At 38.4% G+C, this 27968-nt stretch overlaps 1 protein-coding gene across 2 annotated transcripts in view; it reads right to left on the bottom strand.

The window, feature by feature from the left end:
- The window catches only part of LOC127632789 (inactive N-acetylated-alpha-linked acidic dipeptidase-like protein 2), a 373182-nt gene that overhangs the window by 58590 nt on the left and 286624 nt on the right, over positions 1-27968 (bottom strand). For both annotated transcript variants that reach the window (XM_052111561.1, XM_052111562.1), the window contains one exon: positions 24604-24699. In XM_052111561.1, the coding sequence (XP_051967521.1) occupies positions 24604-24699 (96 nt within the window). The remainder of the gene's footprint in view (positions 1-24603; positions 24700-27968) is intronic.

The following is a 27968-nucleotide window of genomic DNA, read 5'->3' as shown; positions in this document are numbered from 1 at the left end:
GCTCAGCTCCTCAGTGCGAAACCTGAGTGTGTGTTTGCAAGCGACAGTCCTTTTATACCCATTTGTCCGGGGGAGTAGCATGCAAATCCCACATGCCAATACTCCCAAGGGTGACCCTTAGTGTCAACTCATCGACACAACATCTTGTTCCCTCCATCAGGAAACGGAGGTTACATAAGCAACCATGACGTTTCTTTCTCTTGTGTACTGCATCTGGCTCTACATGTACATGAATTGATCAACACATTATATGACTATTGATTTAAATTATCCTAGCTTAAAGAAGAGGCATCTTTGTGCATGACCATCAATCTGTAAACCACAAAAGTTTCATTCATCCATATTGTTATATATCCATATTTTTGTGCATTTATTCAGCTGCCAAGCCTTCAATTTGGGTAGGAACTTACAGTGACAAATGGCAGATTATGAAAACTGTTACCTATGAATTTAAGCCCTGTTATTTCATATGTAAATTGGTAATTAGAGGGCATTGCAAAGAAGCTTAAGCAATGTTTTATGCAGGCAGTCAAAATTTCAACAAACACACAATGATGGTCTTTACTAAATTGTTCACAGCAGAATGTGTTACCAGTGTAAACAGTATAAAATGAAATATCCAGTGAAAAGCAAGAAATTTGAAGTGTATGTGTGTGTTTACTCCATGTGTTGTGGGTGGAGATTAATTCCTGACAAACATCTGCCAGATGTTGTGACCTATTACGCTTCATGCTTGCAGTTTCACTTAAACTTACAAGCTCACAATTTTCCCATTCCACAAGCATGTTTTTTAATATTAAACACTAATTAGAGTTGTGTATCTTAAGGGGAGTGCTGTTTAAATTCACAGCATAAGAATGTACTACTAACATTATCTAATTATCTGTATTTGTGACAAACAGCGCAGATCACTGTATAACTAGCAGCATCATCAGACGACCCAGTCTCTGTCTCAGTGAAACTGCACCTGTCACAAAATCAGACAAATTATGATTGTGTTCTTACTATCTTAATTTGATGGCTTAACATGAGGAAAATTCCACATACTGCCACATGAAGGCTTTTCACACTTTAAGTCATTAACCCCGGGTAAACTGAATCCTGGGTTACCTGTTTCATGTTTCACACTGTACATACTTGATCCTGGGTTAAATATTAACCCTAGGTACTCATGTTCTGATCACACTGTACATTTGTAAACCCTGGATTTACATTCATATTTGCATATTTGCAGCATCGATAACGAGACAGAAACGTGAGACGTGCAACTTATCAATGGAGCTGCTGTGATCTTCTGTGGAAATGTCTCCAAGAAATTTAGCTCTGTTTGTCCTTTGTCTTCTGAAATACGCCACAAAAACATGGAATACTGTCTTCATTATGGCAGTTTTTGCGTTTGTCACCACTGTTCGATTCTTTACTGTTTTCTCTCAGATGGAGAAAGTAAACAGCGTGTGAAAGTTTCAGCGATGGTACAAAATGTATAAATATTTAATGAAGTACTGAGGCTTTATATGATTGATGTCTGTTTCTAAACAACTGTTGCTGAACCACATTCTAGCCTGCATAGTTTTACACTGCATACCTTTGGCACCGCAACACTGGGTTAAACCCGCAAATGCAGGGCTAACCCTGCTCCGGAGCAGGGTTTTATAACCCTGGGTAAAAAGTAGCACTAATCCCATTTCAAAATTACAAGTGTTAAACATTGTTTTCCTTACAGTTTGCATAAGCATAAATAAATATGGATTGAATGACCAAATTTGTTCACACACATTGGATAAGAGGCTAGCTAAAATTCAATCTCTGTATTTTATTTGTTGATCAGTTGGTCACAATTGGAATAAAAGTCAGTAAAACAGATTTAAATTTTTTTTAATAATATTTTGTCATCTCATATTAATTATTACGTGAGACTATTTATAAAAAAAAATGTTTTCATTTTGCTAAAAATTAAAATGTATTAATTCATTTTGTAGATGTATTTATTAATAAGTGATTCTGATTTATTTACAAAATACAAAAATAAAATCACAATTAAAAACTGGTTTGAAACCAAAATAATCCTATTACGCCACACACAAGCAGCATTAGGCTGCCTTCAATTTATTTGGTATAAAATTGTACATACAGCAAGTAAAGATACAACTGAAAACTATTTTAAAAGCCTTCTTAGAATGGAAACATCTTTTGAACACTGTGATAGATGCTCTTTACAGCTCAGGGAAAGGCCATTGGTTAAATGCCAGAGTTGCGATTCAACTTCTCTCGTTTGACTGTCTTCTGAAAGAAATTTTAAATGAAAAGGAAAAAATGCACTTTGAGGTTTCTAAGAACCATATGGTTCCTTGCCAATCTCAAGGTGCATCTTGGAAGAGAAAGATCATAGAGCAGGCCTGTGAGAGAGACATTACAGTGCTGGGTCAGAGCCATGGGCAGGGTTAATGTCTCTAAATGCTAACAGAGGTGAATGAAAGGCACAGCAGGCTTTCATAGACACGTCTTCTATGCTAAAGGCCACCAATCAGATTTGGAGGGAAATGACAGTGAAAACTAACATGTAACTTTGGATTTGGCTCTATATGGGAGTACTGCAACACTCATTGGAAAGACTGTAAATGACAGAACTATTTATTAAATCTAACTAAAAAATTAAAATCAATGGCCTTTGCACACTGCACATAAACCTGTGGTGGTGGCGTAGTGGGCTAAAGCACATAACTGTTAATAAGAAGGTTGCTGGTTTGATCCCCACGGCCACCACCATTGTGTCCTTGAGCAAGGCACTTAACTCCAGGTTGCTCCAGGGGGATTGTCCCTGTAATAAGTGCACTGTAAGTTGCTTTGCATAAAAGTGTCTGCCAAATGCATAAATGTAAATGTACACCTGGTTTATTTTTCAGATCTAATCTTCAGGCTCTGACTGTCATTTTGCTAGTGAAATCAAACCAGGTAACACTTTACAACAAGGTTCCATTCTTTAACATTAGTTAATGCGTTAGGTATCATGAAAATAAAAAACATATTATTAATTATTTTTTACAGCTTTTACAGAATCTTTTTTAATGTTAGTTACTAAAAACACAATTGTTCAATGTTAGTTTATGTTAGTTCATAGTGATTTAACTAATGTTAACAAATGCAACTTTTGATTTAAAAAAAAATGATCAGTACATTTTAATTAACATTAACAAATGCTGTAAAATATTGTTAATTGTTAGTTCATGTTAACTAATGTAAACAAATGGAAACGTATTGTAAAGGGTTACCTCAAACCGTTTGCTCAAATTTTGTAGTTTATATCCAGTACATGACCACAGTACATAGGTTGCTATAATAATAACTTATCAAGCAATATTGTACTCTTTGTATGACATTATATCACATCCAAAATGAAGAAAAAGCACTTCAGATATATATATATATATATATATATATATATGAAATATTCGATTTTAATCCAATTTCAAACCACGAATGGATTTATTTATTTTACAGACTGTTTAATCAATGGATTTCACATGTTCTTTTTACGGCACAAAAATCTGAACAGATTTAAGTCGTATCCCCCAACAACAATACCAGTGTTTAATTTGATTCATAATAAAGTAATCCTGATCCTAAAGAAATGTCCTGAAATCGTCTCTATTTTTCTCTCCGTTCCCACTCTTCATGTTTTGTTGAGATGTAGAGCATTACATGCATGCTAGTTTATCCAACCAAAGGCCTATAAACCTTGATATTTAAAGGTTCACAAGGGTCATTTAGACTAGGTTTATTTTTCAAAACCAGGGTTATATGAGTAATTAGAGTATATAAGTGTTGGGGGCATATTAAAGTATAGATCTTTAAAAGTAAAGATAATCTTTGTGAAGAATGTTTAATTTTCTAAAAGGGGAACTTTTAGCCTGCTCCACCATGGGTAAAATGGACAAAAATTCTACCAAAAATCACCCAAATTAATGTTATGTTACAAATGCACAGATTAGTTGGCTTGGTGTGTTATGATGTGTTAATTTTTAATTACAGAACTTCTCAAGAATTGTGCATGCCTCAGAGCTGCAAAGACAGTGAGAAACCACTTTCCCTAGGGAGTACAGAGATAGTGTACACCCATGGCTGCATTTTAGATTTGCAAGTGTTTTCTAACAACTTCAAATTATGTGCCATTTTGCTTCATTATAGATGCATATCATATGCTCTTAATTGGCTTTAGTGGGACTTCAAAAACACAACTGGGTCTATCTTCGAAATGACTAACACAGGAGTAAAAAGAGCTAAAAGATTCTGCATGAAAGAAAAGAGAAGCGATTGCTTGCTTCAAAGGGTTTATGTGCTCAGAAATTATTTATATGGTATGAAAAACTCTCTTTAAACCTGACAAAATGATTGTCAGTGCTATGTGTTTCCACTCGAAACAAAGCTAAAAGTTTAAGATGACTTTTGAAATAAAAGCTACTCAGTATGAAGGTCAAGTGAGTTTTCCTGAGTTTCTGCTTGTAAACAGCACTGAAACAAAACTTACCTGTCAACAGCAATACAATTATTATGCTGACAAATGTTGAGGTCCCTCCAGCCAGAACTGTACACCAACACTGGGTGTTGTGGGAATTTTTACTGTAACTTTTTCACTCATTGCATATACTCAGGGTTGGGAGGGTTACTTTTAAGAAGTATTCTGCTACAGATTACTGAATACATGCTGTAAAATGTAATTTGTAACATACTCCATTAGATTACTCAATGTCAGTAACGTAATCTAAATATTATAAATAAAGAAAATTCACTTCACTGTAAAACTTATATTTGCTACTCAAGTAAATATAAAATATAATTCTCATTAAGAATACAATTTTTGCAGTAAATATTTGCTCTAATATCAAAAGTCTTACTAGAGAAAAAAAAAGTTTTGCTCCAATGTGAATTTACGCCATAGAATGCATTATAAAATATAATCAAGTCTGGTAAGATATGCATGTAAAGGAAAGAAATAGCATTTCCCCGTCTGTCGCTCACTTCGATGTTGTGTCGAATGAAGCGACACTAGGGTACTTTCTTGAAGGCCTCGGTTACCTCTGAACTATGATGTCAAATTTCACTCACAACAGTTTGAAAATGTATGAATGAAACAAATCATAAGAAAGTGTTTAACTGCTGTTCAAGTACACCTCAGATTGCATAATGTATATGTTAAATAATCTCTTCAGTAACCAACAATTTAAACTGTAACTGTAATGGAATACAGATACTCATATTTTGCATTTTAAATACGTAATTCCGTTACATGTATTCTGTTACTCCATAACCCTGCATATATAATGAATTGTTACCCGTTCCACTCATTGCATGTATTAGCGGCATTAAACATTGGATGTTCATAAATTTCCTCAAACTAAGATAAAACTGAAATATTGTTAATTGGAACTAATGTTCAAGTAAAAAGGTTGGACCTATGTATCAGCATTGATGGGGTTCATGTCAAGCCCTCCCACACTGTTCGTAATCTCGGCGTCCTGTTTAACTCAACTCTTTCTTTTGATTCTCACATTTCCATTGTAGTTAAAAATGCTTTTTTCCATCTACGGAATATTGCATGCCTCCGATTTGCTCTCACCTTAGCTTATGCTGAAACCCTAGTACATGCATTAATCACATCACTCCTGAATAATTGCAATGACATGCTTGTTGGCTTAACCAAAAAAAAAGAAAAAAAAAAGCATTGCTAGGCTACAATATGTTCAAAATTCTGCAGCACGAGTCCTCACCTCAACTAAGTGTTCTGATCACATTACACCTCTTCTGCATGATCTCCAATGGCTGCCTGTTGCATCTCGCATTAAATACAAAATACTCCTTCTAACATTTAAGGCTTTAAATGGCCTTGCCCCAACATATTTGTCTGATTTACTTCACCCATATCTCCCACCTCAGTCTCTCAGATCCTCTGAACATGTTTTTTTGTAAGTTTCAAGATTTAAACTGACCAAGTGCTCCTACACTATGGAACTCACTACCTCTTAATCTTTGCAATATCTCCTCTTTATCTGCGTTCAAGTCTCAACTAAAAACACTTTTTTACTTACCATCTCAGATGTAACAGATACTTGATGTTCATGTCTTGATACTTTGTGTGTGTGTGTGTGTGTGTGTATCAATGAAATATACTAATTGTAAAACAACTTTGAGCTTGGGAAATGCACTATATAAAATAAACTACTTCTTCTATATTTTTGACACTCTATATTTTTATTTCTAAAGTATGCTATAAAAAAAATCAACAAATGATTCATGTGTAAATGTTCCAGCTATTTGCCAGGTATTTCTCCAGCTATTAGGTTTGTAGTTCATAAAGGACATCATGAGAAAAAGTAATTGTGGTGTTTGTTTAATGAATACAGACATAATACTTGCACTGCACATAGGGTTGATGCCTTCAATAATCTCATCATATGTCAAAGTTAAGCACTCCTGAAATACATTTCTAGTGATACACTGGAACACTCTTCACAAAATCAAAAAGAGATGAGGAAGTCCCTTTGTGTGTGTGAGTTTGGTTTTGCCAACAACATGGGAACCAAATATTCCCACAAGGAAAGCAAAACCTGAAATCACCTACACTGTGGGGATCAGCCAATGACAATGAAATGGCTTAATAAACATACTGAATGATGTTGTAATGAAAATCTCATTACGCAAAGGATTTCTGTGAGGGTTAGATTAAGGATTAGGGGATAGAAAATATCATTAACTCTGTATAAACACAAAGAAGTAAATTGAAAGTCCACACCGTGCCAACATGTGTGGAGTGTGAAATGGTCATCTTTTTTCTTTCTTTCTTCTTCCTCTTGGAATTAGACATGCACAAAAAGTACAGTTATCAACTTAAGTGCAAATCTTTCTTGTCATATAACCTTTTTTTATCCTTTTTGTGGAATTTGCCTTTAGATCACATTTATCTTTGCATGTCAAAATTCTGCTGTCGAAAAAAGGCGTGGGAGAATGTTAAGATGCAATTATGAGATGCAATGAATTGCCAAGCAACCTCTTTTTCACGCTGAACTTTATATTTTTTATGATTAATTTTATTTTCAAAGGGAGATTTATACAGAAACTGCCACTAAAATAATTTCCTCATCCACTGTGATTACTCAGTGAAGCTTTGTATGAAGCACCACCCACATTTTGTAAAACCGAGTAACTTCATATTCAACAAATTTGAACCCTGCGTGAAATTTGTATAGTGAAATGTATTCACCACTAGAAATCCATCCGATTAAATCAAGAGTAGGCAGACCATGTTAATCACCTTGCAATCAGCTGATGCTCTTCATTCATTTCATTGCATGGATGCAAGATATAACTTACTCTGGACATTGACATTTCGGGACTATGCAGCCTAGTGGCCTCCAGGAGAAGACTGAATAGCTCTAAATGCTCTACATATGGCTATTACTCATATTCAACATAATTTAGCCCTTGGCTCCTTGCTACTAGGATGTATGCTTCCCAATCAAATTCGTATTAACAGTGCTCTTTAGCATCATGCTGTTGCCTACAACACACTGCCTTTACTTCTTACGGCCTGGGTTGTATGCTTTCCCAATTAGGCCTAAAAAATACTCAAGGGTCACTCTAGTTCCTCATACTCAAGGTCCCTCTGTTTGCCAAAGAGGAGTTTGTTGGTCAATAGTCTTATTACCTTAGATTACATGCATTGAGCACAATACAATTTGAAATTAAATCCTTTGGTTTAATAGGAATATGCTAATTGCTATTCATCTAGGGCTGCACCGCTAATTAATCGAGTTACATATGCCATGGTTGACTTTCTTAAGCATCAGTATGGTATTCTGATACTGTAGCTCTAATCTCATTATATCACAATTTTGATTACATGCTAGCCGCAGCAATCACAGATATCTGTTGCCTGCTTTTGTGTATAATACATATAAGTATTGCTGCTATTGGCCATCTTTGGATCAGTAGCTATTGAAGACATGCTTAGGACCACAAAATAAGAATTTCTATGAATTTTTATTTATCAGATATCAGAATCAGTTGCCATGACATATTAAGTGAATCTGAATTATAATTGGCCTTAATAGTGCAGCCATACTGGGTAAAAGGACATTCCACTTGCTTTCATTAATCAGGCAATAGCAACTTGCTGTTGCTAAGCTAATATATGTCTCTGCTTCTGAGTGGGGTGTATGCTTCCCCCCCATAAATTCCTCAGAATGATAATAGGAATTTGCAGCTCGTTTCCAAAATCAATCCAGGTTATGGCAACATGCTCCTTGCTTAGGCTAGTTAATGTCTCAGTTGCTGCTGCATGGTGTATGCTTCCATCAGAAGATTCCCCAGCAGTTTTTATAGGAATATGCTATTTATTTTATTAACCTCCAGGTTATAAGCTAATGTATGTCTCTGCTGCAGCATGGAGTGTATGCTTCCCCTATAGGTTCTTCAGTATTCATAACAGGATCCTGCCACTTGTTTTGATTCCTTTCCAGATAATGGCAACATGCTGTTGCTTTAATGTAATGTATGTCTCTGCTTCTGCATGGGCTGTATCCTTCTCCGAGTAGGTTCTTCAGTGTTTGAAATAGGAACATGCTGCCCATTTTCACCCATATCCATGTATAGAAACATGCTTACTTGTTTAAGCTAGTTTATGTTCCTGCTTGAAGCGGGGGATGTATGCTTCCCCCAGTAGGATCTTCAGCGTTCATAACAAGAATATACCCCTTGTTTTCATTCTTTTCCAGGTAATGGCAACTCGTGTGTTGCTTTAAGTTAGTTCATATCTCTGGTTGCCATTGTATCTGGTTGATGTTTCCCTTAGTAGGTTATCCAGTATTTTAATAGGAACTTACTGGCATTTTTCATTCACATCCAGGCATGGCAACATGCACATTGCCTTAAGCTAGTTAATGCTTCTGTTTATGGCACCATAGTGTGAATGCTTCCCCCAGTAGTTTAGTCAAGTCAAGTCAAGTCAAGTTTATTTATAAAGCACACTTAAAAACAACAAATGTTGTAACCAAAGTGCTGTACAATTCTTTACAAACATTAATAATAGAATTTAATAGAACTTATAAAATGTTAAAAAGAACAAATTAATAAAACATTATAAAACCTACACAGAAAACTCTTATAATTCTCAAACAATATTATAGGCTAAAGAGAAAAAATGTGTCTTCAATTTAGATTTAAATATCAGCAGTGAGGAGGAAGACCTAAAAGCAAATGGGAGTGCATTCCACAACCTGGGGGCCGCAATTGATCACCTTTAGTTTTCAAACGGGAACGAGGAACAGACAGGAGTAACTGATTTGATGATCGAAGAGACATTGGTGCAGAATGTTGATAAAGTAAATCAGCAATGTACTGAGGGGCTAAACCATGCAAGGCCTTATAAACATACAGCACAACCTTGAAATTTACTCTGTATCTAACTGGAAGCCAATGTAGGGAAGTGAGAACTGGGGTAATATGCTCTCTTTTCATGGTACCCATTAGAAGTCCAGCTGCTGCATTTTGGACTACTTGCAGATGTGAAAAAGAAGATTGAGACACATATAAATCCCACATATAAGGCGTTGCAGTAGTCCAGCCGGGATGTAATAAGAGCATGGATCACTATTTCCAAGTCCTTCTGTGCAAGAAACTGTTTTAATTTAGCAATGGACCTTAGATGAAAAATGCTTCTTTAACAACAGCATTTATCTGCTTATCAAATAATAAGTCAGAATCAAAGATAACACCCAAGATCTTAACTCTATTGTGCATGGTTAAAGACAAAGTACCTAACTGATTTTCAATGTCAGCGATATGTAGCGAAGAGCCAAAAGCAATGACCTCGGTTTTTTCCTCATTAAGCATGAGGAAGTTTTCAGATATCCATAATTTAACTTCCTCAAGACAGGAGATGAGATTACTGATGGAACAACAATCGTTAAACCTGACAGGAAGGTAAAATTGTGTGTCATCAGCATAACAATGATAAGCTACACTGTACATCTGAAAGATAGAGCCTAAAGGAAGCATATAAAGAGAAAAAAGCAGAGGACCCAACATGGAGCCTTTTGGAACGCCACATGTGAGCAGTGTTGGGGAAGAGAAGTGATTATCAATACTGATAGAAAAAGTTATGTCCTTCAGATATGATGAAAACCAGTTTAATGCAAGTCCCTTGATGCCAACCATCTTCTCAAGACGATGTAAGAGAATGGAATGATCGATCATGTCAAATGCTGCACTGAGGTCTAGAAGGATTCAAATGGCCCCGTTGCCAGAATCCAGGGAGACTAAAATGTAATTTGTCACCTTTAACAGTGCAGTCTCAGTACTATGCAGTGACCGAAAGCCTGACTGAAATTTGTCAAATATGCCAAAGGTGGTTAGAGAAGAATACAGCTGCAAATAAACCACCTTTTCCAAGATTTTGGACAGAATAGGCAATTTTGAAATAGGCTTATAATTCTTAAAATCTATAGGATCAAGGTTAGGTTTTTTCAGCAGAGGCTGAACCACAGCATTTTTAAAACTGGCCGGGACTGCTCCATTTCTCAAAGAACTGTTGATTATGGCCATTATAATGGAGGCAACAGTACTAAAACATCTTTGAGAAGCCGTGATGGTATGACATCCATGGGAGAATTTGTAGGTTTCATTAACAAAATTATATCTGACATTTGAGCAGATGAAACAGGGTCAAAGTGACAAAAAGATGTCACTAAAGTTCTAGTGACTAAAGGTTATCTTCAGCGTAGTTTGAATTCAAATTCGAATTAGCGTAACTCGATATATTAACACTTCAGCAGTCGGTTTTTGTAGTTGTGTATTCAGTATGATATCACTTGGATTCAGTTAAACCAGCAACAGCATAATATTGGTTGGGGGATTTATTTGCTGATCTCCCAGCTCCATTCAAGCATGACTGGATGGATGGTTTGGAAGTTTGCCCAGAACAGAACCATTTTGTCAACACCAACAGATGCTTAAATTGTGTACAATCAATACATTTGTGGCAGGGCGGAGGGCTAATCAAGCCTCTGAGGTATTGGGTGTGTATGATCACGACCCGGCCCCGCCCTCAGCCTTGCCACAAAATTATTAATTTAAGTATTCAAATTAGTATACATTTGACGGAGGTGGCCGTGATTGACATTCCTAATACCAATAAATACCAATAAGACGACTGTATTATTACAATAGAGACTTTTGACTGTCGTTAAATTGTCAAAAAAGAAAAAGAAAAGGGAAAAAAAGACAAAAATTATAAAGGTGAAATGCAATTATCATTTTATGTTTATCATCTTGGTTACTGTCGTAACCTCCAATCCCTGATGGAGGGAACGAGACGTTATGTCGATGTAGTGACACTAGCAGTCGCTCTTGAGAGCCACGAATACCTCCCATTCTTTGAGAAAATGCCAATGAGAATTGGCGAGTGGAATTTGCATGCCACTCCCCCGGGCATACGGATATAATCCCTGTGCGCGCACAGCAAGTGTGCTAGAATCAGCCAGTCATCGAGGTAGTTGAGTATGCGGATGCCCACTTCCCTTAACGGGGCAAGAGCTGCCTCTGCGACTTACGTGGCACAAGTCGACTTATCTCGCTCCCTGGGTTGTCCATCTCAGGGGTGCTTAGGAGCCTTCCGAATCAACCAAGGAACCAATCATCAAGCCGTGAGTGCTCAGAGGATGTTGGAGTGTTCCAGTCCAACTCGATGCTCGAGGTGGCTCAGGCATGCACGGTGGTCAGCTCTGCGTCAGCCTCAGACTGGGCAGGCAGACCCGAAGGTGGCAGCCCAGTTGAGTCATCGGCATCTGACATCACCAGTGCAGTCTCCAATGCAGCGATCGAAGCCTCATCCTTCTCGCAGGCCCCGAAAGAGATGTCATACTGTCCGTGAGGTTGGCTGGTCTCATTTCGGACCGGACCGGAGCAAACGAGTGTGCTGGGGAACGGGAGGTCCGCGGAGATGTACACAGCAAAACTGCACCCATTGAACTCCCCAAATCGCCTCCAGCATGCAGCCGGTCCGGCCTTATACCCGTGGGTAGAAGGCGCAGTGCGGGGGGGCCTAAATTGGCTTTTCCGTGGAAAAAGGAAAGCCGCAACCGCAACGTTGCCATGGTCATATTCTCGCAATGAAAACATGAACCATCCACAAACGCTGCCTCAGTGTGATCGCTGCCCAGACATGTGAGGTGACTGAAGACCCATGAAGACTGAAAGGCATCTTTATAAAGATGCATTCCAGCTCTTAAGATGAGAATGGAACAGCAGTATTATTCAGCTCGCTGAAAGTACAACCGCTCAGCTCAGAAAGAAAAAATCTGAATGGAATCACATTCCAGCTCCTTTTATACCCGTATGTCCGGGGAAGTGGCATGCAAATTCCACGCGCCAATTCTCATCTGCCTTTTCTCAAAGAATGGGAGGTGTTCGGGGCTCTCAAGAGCGACCCCTAGTGTCACTACACCAACAAAACATCGAGTGAGTGACAGAAGGGGAACACTGGTCACCAGCACATGTTGTGTTTTAATAGTGAAGAGGAGATCCAACAGCTGAACTAGCACAAGACCAGTACTAACTAATATATATCAGCCCAGACCAGCCTGAAAATACGCTCTGGTCTGAGTCTTTTCAGCAGGGTATGCACTCAACCAACTTATCAGATATCAGAAGACAAAGAAACAGGGTCAAAACAGACAAAGGTGGTAGTCAAGGCAATACCGTGCTCTGAAAGAATGGGTAAATTTGTCCTCAAAAGTGCCAGGCTGGCTCTCAGATATCACTGAAAATATGTATACGTTTTCAACCTTTTCATCAAAAAAAGAGGGCTTTTTATTCAGCAGCAGTGATGGATGAGCTATGAGTCTTCTCCACACTTGGGATGATCCAGTGAACATGAAACAGAGCACTCGGACAGCCTTCGTTCTGGGGACAAATGATACTCTCCCATTACAATGCGTGCCAAATGACACTCACGTCAGCTCTCATACAATGAGACACCAATTGTGTTAGCCAGGTGATAAAGGAGTGTCTCTGGGAAAGCAACATCCAAACACTGAGTTTAACACAGGAGTGTCTGGGAAAATTACTCCTTCATGTCTCATCATGTTATGTATTAGGCTGCGACATACTCATCCTGATAGTGTACCAGTTATGGGGTAGAGGAGGTGGGGAGAACACATCACATACCTCACTGCAGAGTTCTGGCCTTGTTTTTTATTATATAAAATGGAAATGTCTGCTGTTTGCTGATCCATCTGTGTCTTTAAAATGCCAATTTCTCAAATTGGTCTAGTGGTTCTAAAATGTGGATAGTTTGGATACACATTTTATACGGTCAGCCGGGTCCGGGTCGGGTCCCATTCTATTGCTGCAGGTCCCTGGTCTGATTAACATTATGTGTAATACCTGAGTCAATCCAAGGAGACCCGGCCATGATCAGACAGTTCTGATGATGATGGTTCTGTGTGTGTGTACTGTAACTTGCAACATTGTACTATTAGGATGAGAATGTGAGGGATGGAAAATAAGGTGAAAAAACGGAGCAGCGCCAAAACGAGCTGAGTGATGTCAGAGACATGAGCGGAGTTAAGGCACACAACAGCAAATTAGCAATACTAAAGTTAGCAGCCGTGGCAATGAACGAGCAATCGTTATTATAGTTCAAAAGGACAAACAGTCAAAGTTATCTTATGCGAGATACAAAAACACTGCAAAGCTGATTCTAAGCAAGTCGCGTTTGTCATCCGTCACCGTGACAGCAAGTGGACTTTTGAAACTGAAATAATGAGTGGCTTAGATATGCTGTTTCAATCAGCCTGAGAGGAATCACAGAAATCCTGGATGTATTATACCAACTTTCTTGGCAAGGAGGATGGATTATATGCGTCATGGCCAGGCACAGGGGAGAAGGCTACAAACGTGTGCATTAGGTAAGACACAAAGTTTTGTTTTTTCAACTTGTAAATTAACTTGCTATTAGCAATCTGCTGTGAAATAGGTGTCGATCTGGTCTGTGTCTCCCTGCCGAGTCTGGGTCCCAGCTGTCAAATTATAGATAGGTCCGGTCGGGTCTAGCATTTTTCGGTTCTGCATGGATACGGGTCCAAGCTTTTAAATAATAGTTTGGGTTCTCTTTGGGTTCGGGCACAAATTTTGGACCCGTGATGACCTCTAATTCACAGGTCTGTTCTGAGAGAGTTATGGACAGCAGGGGGAAAAATGCTAAAAACAAAAAACTATGCAAAATACAAATAATTCAATGCAACTAACCATATAGCATACTGATATATTGTTAAAAGAGCAGAACAAATAAGCAAAAACACATTAACTTTGTTGTTGATGTCAATGTCCTTGTGTCCAATTGAACTCTGCCTGCAATTGCCTGCAAATTATGCTGCAAACATGGTAGTAGCAAAATTAGACTGATTCCAGGTTGTGTGAATCCCTATCATGCTCAAATACTAATACTAAATAAATAAATATAGAAATAATATAATACAAATAAATTACACAATGTCATTTAGCCTGTCTTGTTAATAATTTTGCATATTGGACCAATGCAGTATATGCTAATTTTAATAAATATATGTAAAATGTGGGTCTTGAAGAAGTCATTTTCTGTTTTAGAAACCTCAAAAGACACTGCATTCAAAACAGTGTTTTACACATCCAACTTTTTTGCAGGTCAACAGTTTCTCTGACTGAGTGTACAGAACAGAGGTGAAGCACAGTCAAGTGTGAAATTCACCCTTTGTGTTTGCAACTATTAAGAACAACCCTGACAGAGACACTGATAAGTAAAAGTGGTCCATGAGAGCAGCTCTGTTTCTTTTTAATAGTAAAGCAACATACAATGAGATACTGACACATTCCTTGCTGCGTCTGTCTAGAAAACAGCATGCAAGAGACAGAGCGAATGTGAATGATGCAAATCAAAGCAGTTATTGTATGTTCACTAAGATAGTCGGTCACAGTAATGAGACATTTTTAAACAGTCCAAAGCGTGTCTCTAATTAATCAAATACAATTTTTTGTAATTCAAGAAACATAAAAGTCTAAAGGACAAACTTTAACTGCCAAGAAGTTGCTCTTTTAAATCTTAGGGGACATAAAATAGTTCTAAGTTATGCTTAATTTAAAGGTATAATTCACCCAAAAGTTCTTTTTTTTAAGACCTTAACAGCCTCAGTCTCCATAAAAGCAATTGCTGACATAGAGTAAAGGGGATCACACACCTGACGCATTTAGCAGACGACATAATACATTGTAAAATTCAAAATTACTGTTTTCAATGAAGGTACGCACACCGGCGCCCCTGCTAAAAGTCTGTCTGTCGGCTAAAATTTCTGCCATGCCATGAAGCACAGCTCACATATTTTCCATAAAATTTTTTCCATAAAAAGCAGAGGCTCAGATCTTTATTTTGATATATAGCATCTTCATATATTCATGGAAGAAAATATTCTGCGGGCCATTAAATTTTAGCGAAAATCGTCAAAAACCCTGGCGGTGGCTGGCAACTTTTTTTAAAAACGCTGGCGGGGAAAGAGTTAAAGGGAAATGGGAAAAAATGTGGCCTGTGTTTAACACCTGTGCCGTGTCCAAGCCACAACGCAGTAAGAGTTTAGAGACTCATGATTAATGTAGATAAACTAGCTTAGATAATTTTATAGAACTGCAGACTTTGTTACCTTTTTCAAATCTGAGCAGTTTGCGATATTGTTGAAATCTCGTCTTAAATTCTTTTTCTCAGGAGAAAAAAAAATCTGAGAGACAGGAGACATAAGCAAATATCTCCATTTAATCTCATTGCAGCCTAGGAAAAAATATTGAGATCTCATTTATGTCATATATATTCCCTGTCTTTTGTCTAGACTTTTATGTTGAAATTCTTGTTTAGTTCCCACTTTCCTGTTTCCTGTTTGTTTTGTAGTTTATTTCATGATTGGTTCTCCCTTACAGTTTCCCCAGGTGTTCCTCATTCCCTGATTGTTTCCCCTGCGTTTTCTTGTTTTCCCTGGTGTATTGTTTTTCTTTTCTTTTCTTTTTATTCTGAGTTAGCTTGTTCATTTTTCTGTTAAATAAAGCTGCATTTAGATCCTCCTTCCTTGCCTCAAAATATATATATATATATATATATATATATATATATATATATATATATATACTCTCTGTTATAGTCTCACCTATTCATTCCTGTGGGTGTGTGTGTTTGTGTGCATGTTCTCCACTGTGAATGTGTTATGGTCTGTGTTATGGTCTCACCCCTTCATTTCTGTGTGTGTTTTATTAGAAAAAACATGTTTTTTCACCCATTAAGTTGCTATGTGGGGACCCCAAAACAATGAGTGTGAATTTGTATTTCTTTTTTGTCACACCACCAGAACCCAGCCCAATTTGTGTGTCTGTGTGTGTGTGTGTGTGTGTATAGATAGAAAATGTAGGAAAATTCACCAAACCTCATGCCACTGAGATGAAAGATACCATGTTTTTTAAAGAAGCTAAGTTTAAAAGGGGTCACTTTTTACCGCACCACCACATAAGGGTTAAGACTTGCTAATTCCATTTCTATCTTTCCCATATTTTTCTTTGTACATCTAGTTTTAAAATCCCAGTGAAGTCATTGCCTTCATTGAAGTTAACTTCAAAATCTTTTATGAGTCTAAATTCATAAGATATGTCTAAGCCAGTAAATTCTGGGAAATTATTCTTATTATTTCAGACTTTATATTGAAAAAATTGAGCATTCTTAGGCAATTATTCTGCAATTATTTTTCCTCTAAATGTTGAATTAATATCAACATACACAGACCAGATGGTCCATTTAAACAATTAAAAGGCTAAAACATTTAGAACTGAAACATGCATGAATTCCAACAATGGACAGCTGATGCTCCAGAGCACCACATGAGCTCTGATGAACTCGTAACAATGTGATATGACCATCTCAGAAATTAAATACCCACTGGTTCTTCACACTCATTCGTAATGTCCTTGCGGAAGTTTGTCTGAGGGTGTCCAGATACCATTGGTACCCTCTGGATACCATTTAATCTGCCCAACAGCTGAGATGATTCAAGGGAATGTAATGTATAATTGAGATGCTTCTCAGGTTGACATTCCCTGCAGAGTCTGTCAGTGATTCCTGGCCCCTCCAGTACCATGTAAGAAGAGCAGGCAGAATCTTCCGTTCACCCTTCTTCCTCTGCCCGCTAGTGTCACTCAGACTGTCAGAGTACAATGCAGAGCCTTCACTCTTCTTTGCTGCCACTGTTTCCATCTGTCACATAACAATGGCTGTCCTGGGACATTCAATCACCACCACCAGCTGACCTCAACCTCACAGCCTCCTTGCACTGGCAACTTCTGTTCTCACTGGCATTCCACCTCCACAACTGTTTCTGGCTGGCTGATTCCCAGGGCAAGCGATGCATGACAGGTTAATTTTTAAAGAATCACTAAATGGGTTGACTCGATCTCTCTTGTAGATTTAAAAAAAAATAAAGGGATTGTGAAAGTGCTGCTCCATTGCTGCTATCAAACTTTTTTGCTGTGAAATCCATTGACCAATGAAACATCAGAGAGGCGGACCTAGTTTTGACTTCGCCAACCCATTAAGTTGTATGCCGCTTGTTTTAAAACTGACCCAGCCCTTTTTGCATCTTACATATTCCTATATCAAATGCTCCGTCAGAGCTTAGTTTGTAGATGCCATATTCAGAGGCTAACTCCTTTCATATGCAGTATATTTGCAATCTTTACATAAGTGAATGGTCCACTGGTTGTTGTACTCGCAAGTTACTTTTACAAAACTTCTCTTGCAGAGAAATGTTATCCAGGTAAGATAGTAAACTGTCAAATAATAAGCTGTTTTCCATCATGTATCACACACATGTATAGGCCTATAAATCACTGTATGGTTTCTGTATTGTGGTCCTCTGAGAAACTAGCTTAAATTCCTCTTCATCCCTCTTCCTCAGTCAGTTTAATTTCACTGAATCATCAAATTATGACTCCACTAAACCAATCTCTTCCAATAAACACTGTTTTAGTTTCTGATGGTGTCGTCTGTCACAGAGATCACAGTGAGAGTATACTCATACATCACCATAGATGTACATAACATGAAGAATTGGGGAAAAGGGGACACTGACAGAAAAACCATAGAGCTAGAACTCTGCTGAAAAGCTATGGAAATTCATGCTGGTCTATGCTTGTTGATGTTGCTTTGGTCCTGATCTAGCAACTAGGTCTTTCTAGTGAAGCTGGTTAACCAAGAGTACTTGGTAAAGCTAATAACACACCAGCATCTACAACACATACTAAAAAAGGAGCTGAAATTCTGAAAGGAGGGCACACTCTCCTGTTAAGGGAAAGAGTCATATCAGATGTACATTTTTAAAGCAGTACTCTAGACAGGGTGCAGAAAGGCTCTGAACTCTAGAGAGTTGGTATGCTGAATGTGGGCCCAATGAAGGTGATGAAGTGTGCATACACCTGCGGTTCAAATGACCGATGCCAGGCTACCATGCCAGGCTGAGTGGAACTGACTCAAACACACCCCGTACTACTCAAGCCCTCTGTCCTCTCCGTCAACCTGCCCCAGCTGTGGTCGCAAAGTTGTGGTTGAAAAATGAGCAGGGAATGTGATAAGCCTCAGTGAAAGAACTCCCAAGGCTCCTCAGCCTGAAGAAGAAGAGAGCTCGACCCAGGCTTGAAGTCCTCTGGGACCTGGAGGCATATGCAAGTGTGACACCTACAACACAACAGTGCTAGCCTTAGAGAGGGACCTGGGGATTTCAAGTGTGCTTGTACAGCAGTTGTAAACTATCAGACAGCACTGAGACCCAACTTTCACACACCATAAATTCACGTCTGCCTCCACTGATTTAAGCTGACATCAGGGGGCTTCTTGAGATACGTTTCTGTATGAAATCTGGATCACCATAGTCATTATTTCTGTAGAATGCCACACTGGGATGGTGGCCTGCAGGTGACTAACATAAAAGAAAGTCTCAAGAGGCATTAACATATATTCATATTTGCTTTACACTCGCAGAGTGCACATAGGCAGAAAATGGCAACCCTTATGGCATCATTATAAGGCCAATGTGACCAAGAACTAAAGAAAGTAGGGCATATTTATGCCATGCCCTCTAGAGGATTCGGTGACTGCAGGTTTTAAGCTGAGTACTGAATGAAGGGAGAATACATACAAATCTTCACGCTCCATAACATAAATGACAGAGTTATGGATTATGTCCCACATACTCATGTGAATTATGTTTATGATTGCTCCATTATCATGTATGCAGTCGTACTCTACTTATCAGTAAAATTGTATCAACAAATCACTGCACATGTTTGAGTTAAATTGAAAAAATCACATTGACTATCACATGGACTTGAACCATTCCTCATATTGATGGAGCACTATTTTAAAACTATGAAATGTACTGAAGAAAATACTATCTGGCTGATGCCCCTGCAGCATAGCCCATTCTTTCATCATAAAGGATCTTTCTGCCCATTGTGCTGAAAAATATGATATTTTGACACTTCCAATTCTGTTCGCTGAATTCAAAACCACACTAAAGATTTGGCACCTCAGATTCTGCAGACTGAGTGTGTATCTAAAGTTCTTGCATATAATGTTTTGAATTTTTAATTGGGGGAGATCAGACAGTGAAAGGACACTTAAAGAGACTTTCATCTTTTGTAGCATTCACTGTTTTCCCACAGGTCTTTGTGTCATTGCCAGTCTGTCTTCAAGTTGCCTGAATAATTCATGGTGCAGAACAATATCTCCTTGACTGTGATGAGGAACTTTAATGATGCTCATATTTCTTGCTGTCGTAAATGCTGTGGCCATAACTAGCAGGGGAAACATTTTTTTATAAAAGCTAAAGCCTGTTTCCTCTTTATTTCATAACAGTTTTGTTGGGATTGTTGTTGAGTCTAAGCATGCATGCTGTTCTCATACAGACTGCTAGGGTGAGGAACAGGCTGTCTGGAGTCAGGTATTAGGTTAGTTATCATTGTGCATTGAAAGACTACTGTCTAAAAAGTGACCCAGGAGAGCCTCTACCTACTCTACACACATACAAACCAGAAACTGGTTTTAGGAATTAAAGGGCACTCACAAGCTGATTGACTGGGCATATGCACAGTCAATCTCTCAAATTAGAATTTCATTATGGCTTTGTTCAGACTGGCAGCAAAAATCTGATTTGCAAGTAAATGGTGACTGAGGCTCTCATTCTGTCTATACCATGTCCTTTAGTGTTCGATGGAAGAAAGTACATTATATAGGTTTAGAACAACATGAGGGTGAGTAAATGATGACATAATTAATTTTTTGGGGGATAAAGTGTCCCTTTAAGTCATTACTATTCAGTCCAAAAGAATGGATTTGAAAAAATTCAAATTAGCATGAGTGACATCAAATGAATGTTATTAGTATCATGATGACCATGATGCTGACCTAAATCAAAGACACACACACACACACACACATACACACACATATACACTCACCTAAAGGATCATTAGGAACACCATACTAATACTGTGTTTGACCCCCTTTCGACTTCAGAACTGCCTTAATTCTACGTGGCATTGATTCAACAAGGTGCTGAAAGCATTCTTTAGAAATGTTGGCCCATATTGATAGGATAGCATCTTGCAGTTGATGGAGATTTGTGGGATGCACATCCAGGTCACGAAGCTCCTGTTCCACCACATCCCAAAGATGCTCTATTGGGTTGAGATCTGGTGACTGTGGGGCCCATTTTAGTACAGGGAACTCATTGTCATGTTCAAGAAACCAATTTGAAATGATTCGAGCTTTGTGACATGGTGCATTATCCTGCTGGAAGTAGCCATCAGAGGATGGGTACATGGTGGCCATAAAGGGATGGACATGGTCAGAAACAATGCTCAGGTAGGCCGTGGCATTTAAACGATGCCCAATTGGCACTAAGGGGCCTAAAGTGTGCCAAGAAAACATCCCCCACACCATTACACCACCACCACCAGCCTGCACAGTGGTAACAAGGCATGATGGATCCATGTTCTCATTTTGTTTACGACAAATTCTGACTCTACCATCTGAATGTCTCAACAGAAATCGAGACTCATCAGACCAGGCAACATTTTTCCAGTCTTCAACTGTCCACTTTTGGTGAGCTCTTGCAATTGTAGCCTCTTTTTCCTATTTGTAGTGGAGATGAGTGGTACCCGGTGGGGTCTTCTGCTGTTGTAGCCCATCCTCCTCAAGGTTGTGCGTGTTGTGGCTTCACAAATGCTTTGCTGCATACCTCGGTTGTAACGAGTGGTTATTTCAGGCAAAGTTGCTCTTCTATCAGCTTGAATCAGTCGGCTCATTCTCCTCTGACCTCTAGCATCAACAAGGCATTTTCGCCCACAGGACTGCTGCATACTGGACGTTTTTCCCTTTTCACACCATTCTTTGTAAACCCTAGAAATGGTTGTGCGTGAAAATCCCAGTAACTGAGCAGATTGTGAAATACTCAGACCGGCCCGTCTGGCACCAACAACCATGCCACGCTCAAAATTGCTTAAATCACCTTTCTTTCCCATTCTGACATTAAGTTTGGAGTTCAGGAGATTGTCTTGACCAGGACCACACCCCTAAATGCATTAAAGCAACTGCCATGTGATTGGTTGATTAGATGATTGCATTAATGAGAAATTGAACAGGTGTTCCTAATAATCCTTTAGGTGAGTGTATATACAGCAGTTAGTCCAGTGCTTCTACCCGATTTGATGAGACACTCCATGGTCTCACACCATCAGCACTCATACACTTCACTGTGTGTATCACTCCGCTTGTGTTCGCGCAGTTCTAAACATAAGTGTAAGAGCAGTGTAGATGTGTTAATAACCGTCTGTCTCTTTACATTTAATATTGTGACATTACATATTTTAGCCAGCAAAAGAGGCAAGACAATTTTTTCGTGTAATATGACAAGTTGGTGATGTGAAGTGAGTCAGCGTCACTCATTGTTTATATTCAACAGCGCTCCATGATCACTGTAGTATTATTACTACACTACTAAAGATAATAAATAGCTTTAAACTAACACGTGAAATAAGGAGAAATATCCCCACTTGGACGGCTACTTTTCCACAGAGAAAATAGGATGAATTTCACCAAAATTACATTATCTTCAGAAAGCTGACTAACTGACTACAGCATCATCAACAGGTGATCTCTCTCTCTCTCAATTCAATGGGCTTTATTGGCATGAAAGTTTCAAGTTTTCAGGTTTCTCTCTCTCTCACACACACACACACACACACACACACACTCACTCCTTGTTTCTCCAATAACTTTTTAGAAAAGGCCCAAGCCGTGATTTTGTTTCTAAAGAGACAATTTTGAATTACTAATGAAGGCTTGTGCTTAATTTGGTTGTGCATTGGCTCTGTTCCTCTGCGTTGATGAATGTGGTTTGAGGCACCGAAGTGTACACATGAATACAGGACATCTTATCAGAGCGAATGGACAAATAAATAATGAAAGAAAGGAAAAGACAGATATCCGAAAACATGTCATCTTTACAGATAAGTGCCATAGCTTATGCTGTTGTTTTGACTTATTGGAAACATTGATGTTTAGAAATAAATGACGTTACAAAAGTTAGGCAACGTTTGTTAACATTAGACACAATGATTGTTAGATGTTAATAATTACTTGAAAATAGTGAATAGTGAGTAAATAGTTTCTTTCATATGTAACACAATGGACGTTTAATCTCCAATATTCCATTACATGATACACATTTAACATGTGTTTTATTATTATTAATATTATTATTATTATTATTATTATTTTTATTGGAAATTATTTAATCTTTCACCCTCATGTTGTTCCAAACCCATATGACTTTCTTTCTTCAATGCAATTAAGGAGATGCCAGACAGAATGTTAATCTTACATTCACCATTTACTTTCACCTGCATGTTTGTTTCTTCCATATTGTTTTTAAAGGGAATGGTGATTGAGGCTGTCAGACTCTAACATTCTATTTAACCTATTTTGGTATTCTTAATAATCTAGAAATTTACTTGAGTAAAAGTAAAAAGTACCCACTATTAAACCTAACCTTAAAAGTACATTTTCTCAAAATATTTACTCAAGTAAAAGTAATGGAGTAAATGCAGTGTGTTACTACACACCTCTGCAAATAATGACAATAATATTAACATGTCTTCTTTATATCGCAGTTTCAGACAATGCTCAAACATAAAAGTGCAAATAAACAAAGCAAACAAACCAAACAATCTAACAACAAACACAATAAACTTACAGCAAAAAACAACGGAGACCAAGTCAACAGTATAGTCCAGAGTAATGGTATGGTATTGATAAAGAGGAATGTCATCCACCAGACAGTACGAACAGAATGATTGCAAGTAGAAAGATAAAATGTCAGAAAAAGAGGTCCCTTCTGGAGTCATGATTCAAACTGCTACTACCTGCAGCTCTTATGGCACAGATCACGGGTAAACGGCCCAATATCAAAAAGAAAGCGCGAGCACAAGACGGAATTCAGCTGTTGAAGAAGATCATGCGAGTCACATCTGGCAGAAACAGAAAAATTGCTTGGTTTGATTCCAAGAAGGTCCATAATATGGATGTGTGTATTATGAGACGACTAAAATTAATAAAACAGAAGATAAAAAAACATCTTTGGTGTGAAGTGTCAACACTTAGTAAACAAACTTCCAGTATCAAGGATGAAAGGTGTCAGCATAGAATTCAAAACAACAAGTACTACTGGTACCAATGGGACGAGAAAGAGCCAGCTAAAAATGTTCTCTCACATTAAAAGTAGAGATTAAAGGTGCACATTTTTTTTTCCCCCCATTAAAAAAAGATTTGCTTCCAAAGAAATTCATTTTAGTTTTGAAACATATGCATAAAATCAAGACCACTCACATGAGATGAGGACTCCAGTCATATCAGTAACCTTACAAAAAATGTTTTATTCAACATGGGGCAGGGGCACCCACATGGGGGCTGCCATTTTAAAATCACATGACCATCTGAATACTACTTGCTTAATCTCAGTATCCATCTTGTTATTGAACACTTTCACTCTTGGATTAAATTAATAATTTCTGATTGTGAATAGTGAATATCTTCAATGATATCTGTAACTGAAAACTATTGATTTTAAATTATGCTGCATCCACACCACTAGGTGTCACTAAGTCCAAGATGGCACAATCAAAAAGTGCAGTCTCAGTCTGTTTTTCCATATACATTTTAAAAAGGCACAATATTCCACCAAAAAAAAAGTTATGTCCTTAATTTTCACACTGAATTTTCATCTTGAGGAATGCTTTGTGTAGCTGTGCAATTATTTGTCAAAGTTGATTCAAAAGTATTTTTTTCATTTAATACTTTTATTTATTTATCTATTATAAATCCTGATGATTTATTGTCAGAAAAGATTGCACCACCTGGACAAACAAGCCAGCCAACAACAACAAAGAAACAAACATAATCAGAGTTAAGAGAAGAGAGGTGGATACTCTTACCTTGGCAATAGTCTCATGGAGTTTGAAGGCTGGATCCAAGGTTGCTCTTAATGAAGACACAGGAGGGAAAAAGGCCTCTGAGAGGAAATACACTCTCTAGGTTTAAAAAAAAGATATAAAACACAAACAATCAAAAATGTAAACATTGCTAGCTAGATTTCAACAGCACCAGGTTTTTTCATTTCATTTGCTGTTTCAGTGACTTTTGGATAATGACAATGTTCATGAGCTGGGGAAGGATATTAGTGTACAACAGGGCAAAAGGCTGGTACAAGGATGCAATCTTTGGTGGGACACTTGTTTGTTTAGGGGGGGAAGGAAGTGCCCCGTCATCCTTTTGCCATCAGTCAATTGGGGGCATCTGAGGTTTTTGGGGGGGCTCGAGGCAAATCTAAATGGGCAATGCCCCCCTTTGGCCCCCTTAGACACAGCTATGCCCAGGGTAAAATGCACTTTTGATTTTGTTTTCTCTCTCTCACACACACACACACAAAATTAGCAAAAAAAATCTACTACAGCACTTTCCTAAACTCACATTTGTCCTGTTCACTGCAAAATATTCCTGATCCATGAGACAATTGCATGCAATGTTTTTTTTGTCTTACTGTTGAATTTTTAAAAGTCTTATTCTACTGCAGAATTGTGTTTTATAGATTTTGATGTTAAGCACAATGGTCAAAGTCTGTTGTATAAATTGTGCTCTATAAATACATTTTGACATTGACATCGATATTGACACTGACAAAATTTATTTGCTGAAAATGACCTTGAATAATTCGATTAAAACAAGTTCATATTCATTTTTAAACAACACAATACTAATGTTTTAATTTAGGAAGAGTTCAGACATCAATATTTGGTGAAATAACCCTGATTTTCAATCTCAGCTTTCATGTGTCTTGGCATGCTCTCAACCAGTCTTTCACATTCTGTTAATTCAAGCAGCTTGGCTTTGTTTGATGGCTTGTGGCCATCATTCTTCCTCTTGATCACATTCCAGAGGTTTTCAATGGGGTACAGGTCTGGAGATTGGGCTGGCCATGACAGGGTCTTAATCCGTTGGTCCTCCATCCACACACCTTGATTGACCTGGCTGTGTGGCATGGAGCATTGTCCTGCTAAAAAACAATCCTCAGATTTGGCGAACATTGTCAGAGCAGAATGAAGCATGTTTTTTTACAGGACAACCTTTAACGTGCCTTGATTCATGCGTTCTTCACAAAAATGAATCTGCCCGATTCCAAATCATCCCCCAAATCATCACCGATCCTCCACCTGGTTGTCTAATGTTTAGACAGAGACCAGGGGAGGCCTTCAAGTCACAGTGTCTTGCACCCACTGTGAAATTTGGTGGAGGATCGATGATGATCTAGCAGTGCTTCAGCAAGGCTGGAATCGGGTAGATTCGTCTTTGTGAAAGATGCATGAACAAAGCCATATCCTGGAAGAAAACTTGCTTCCTTCTGCTCTGACAATGTACAGAGCTATATATATATACACACTCACACACTACCGGTCAAAAGTTTTAGAACACATCACGTTTTCCAGTTTGTATTGAAAGTTACACAGTAGTCTCAATGTACTGTGAAATTAAAGCATAAAACAATTAAACAATTGGAGATAAAGAAATAATGGAATTGTTTTGTTTAACAAATTGAACAATTTTAACAAATGACTCAAAGTAGCCACCTTTTGCAGATATAAGAGCCGAACACACTTGTGGCATTCTTTCTACAATGGAAATCAAATATTGTTTGGAAAATTCATCTCAACATTGTTCCAGAAGTTTCCACAAATGTGTTACACTTGTAGGTTGCTTTGCTTTCACCCTTCTGTCCAGTTCATCCCAATCCAGCTTGATGGGGTTTATGTCTGGAGACTGTGCTGGCCATTCCATGATTTAAATCCTACCGTCTTGTTCTTTTCTTCTAATGAAGTTCAGACATAGCCTGGAGGTATGTTTTGGGTCATTACCTTGCTGTAGGATGAACCCCTGTTCAACAAGGTGTATACCAGAGGGTATTGCATGGCTCTGCAAAATGCTGTGGTAGCTGTTTTGGTTCAGGGTGCCACTCTGTGCAAGTCACCAACTGGGGATCCAGCAAAAGAGCCCCAGACCATCAAGCTTCCTCTTCTATGTTTGACAGTTGGTGTCACACACCGAGGAACCATTCTTTAACCTTCTCGATTGTGTTGTAAAACCCTGCATGATGAACCAAAGATTTCAAGATTTTGATTTACCAGTCCATAAGACCTTCTTCCAGTTGGTGGTGCTTCATGGCCTAGGCAAGCCTCTTTTTCTTATTTTGCCATCTTAGCAATGCTTTGTTACTGCCACTCGACGTTATTTTCCTGTTCTGTCTCCAGTTACATTTTTAACAGCTCACACACTTAACAGTGAAACAATTTATGGATCCTCAGGGATAAAAAATGAAGAAATGTTCTGTAAATTGCTAGGCGTGGAGGAGGTATTAGAAGCCCTCGTTCTCTGTAACCCTGTAAGGCTGAATATCTTTACAAATAAAAAAGGTGATCACGTTGGTTATTGCCTTGGAACGAGCAGAGCTGTAAGCCAGCAGGGAGTGAAAAAAAGTTTAATTCGTTTGCTCACCCGGCATCCTGCTAGCGGTACTTCAGTGGCTAGTAGCTACAGATGAATTCGAGGGCGAGGAGGGGGAGGCAGACGTCTCTGCACTCACATAGTGTCGGCGCTTCAAGTGAATTGTTAAATTAGTCATACTGCCTGTATATTTTATAGCGGCACAACATATTTTACATCTCTCTTATAAAACCCAATGTGTTTCCAAACATTGGATTTGTAATTATTTGGTGGAAGATGCAGCTCTACCTCTGCCATGTTTATCTATATTCTGTGTGACTCTCAGGACACACCTCGGTCTCTGTAGTGTTGTGATAAGTCATATTCACGTAGCAGCAGTGGTGATGAGAGAACGCGCTTGAGAAACAGTTTAGAGAGGAGAAATCAATCTACATAAAATATTGGTCACAAATTATTGGTCACTTTCTAAATAATAAAAGTATAGCACATCTACTAATAATTATATATAAATAAATCGTTTTTTACCAATGCAAATATGTTAGAAGCGATGCATCGCAATACAAATGCCAACTTGTATCCGATGCACACTATTTTAAATCGATGCATCACATCGTTAACTTTTATGCTGATGCACCGATGCAAATCCCTAGTATATATATGTGGCAAGGTAGGATAGGTCTTACCCTAATATTTGTGGTTGTCATGGGATTGACGGTAGTGACAGCCAGAGGAGGCCCGGTAGGCGGAGCCGTAGGAGGGTCAGGAGGCGGAGCCGGGAGAGGCTCGGGAGGCTCAGGAGGTGGAG

The sequence above is a fragment of the Xyrauchen texanus genome, chromosome 39, assembly GCF_025860055.1.
Source record: "Xyrauchen texanus isolate HMW12.3.18 chromosome 39, RBS_HiC_50CHRs, whole genome shotgun sequence".
NCBI classification, from domain to species: domain Eukaryota; kingdom Metazoa; phylum Chordata; class Actinopteri; order Cypriniformes; family Catostomidae; genus Xyrauchen; species Xyrauchen texanus.
The sequence above is the reverse complement of the archived record's forward strand: the minus strand, read 5'-3'. Positions and strand labels throughout refer to the sequence as shown.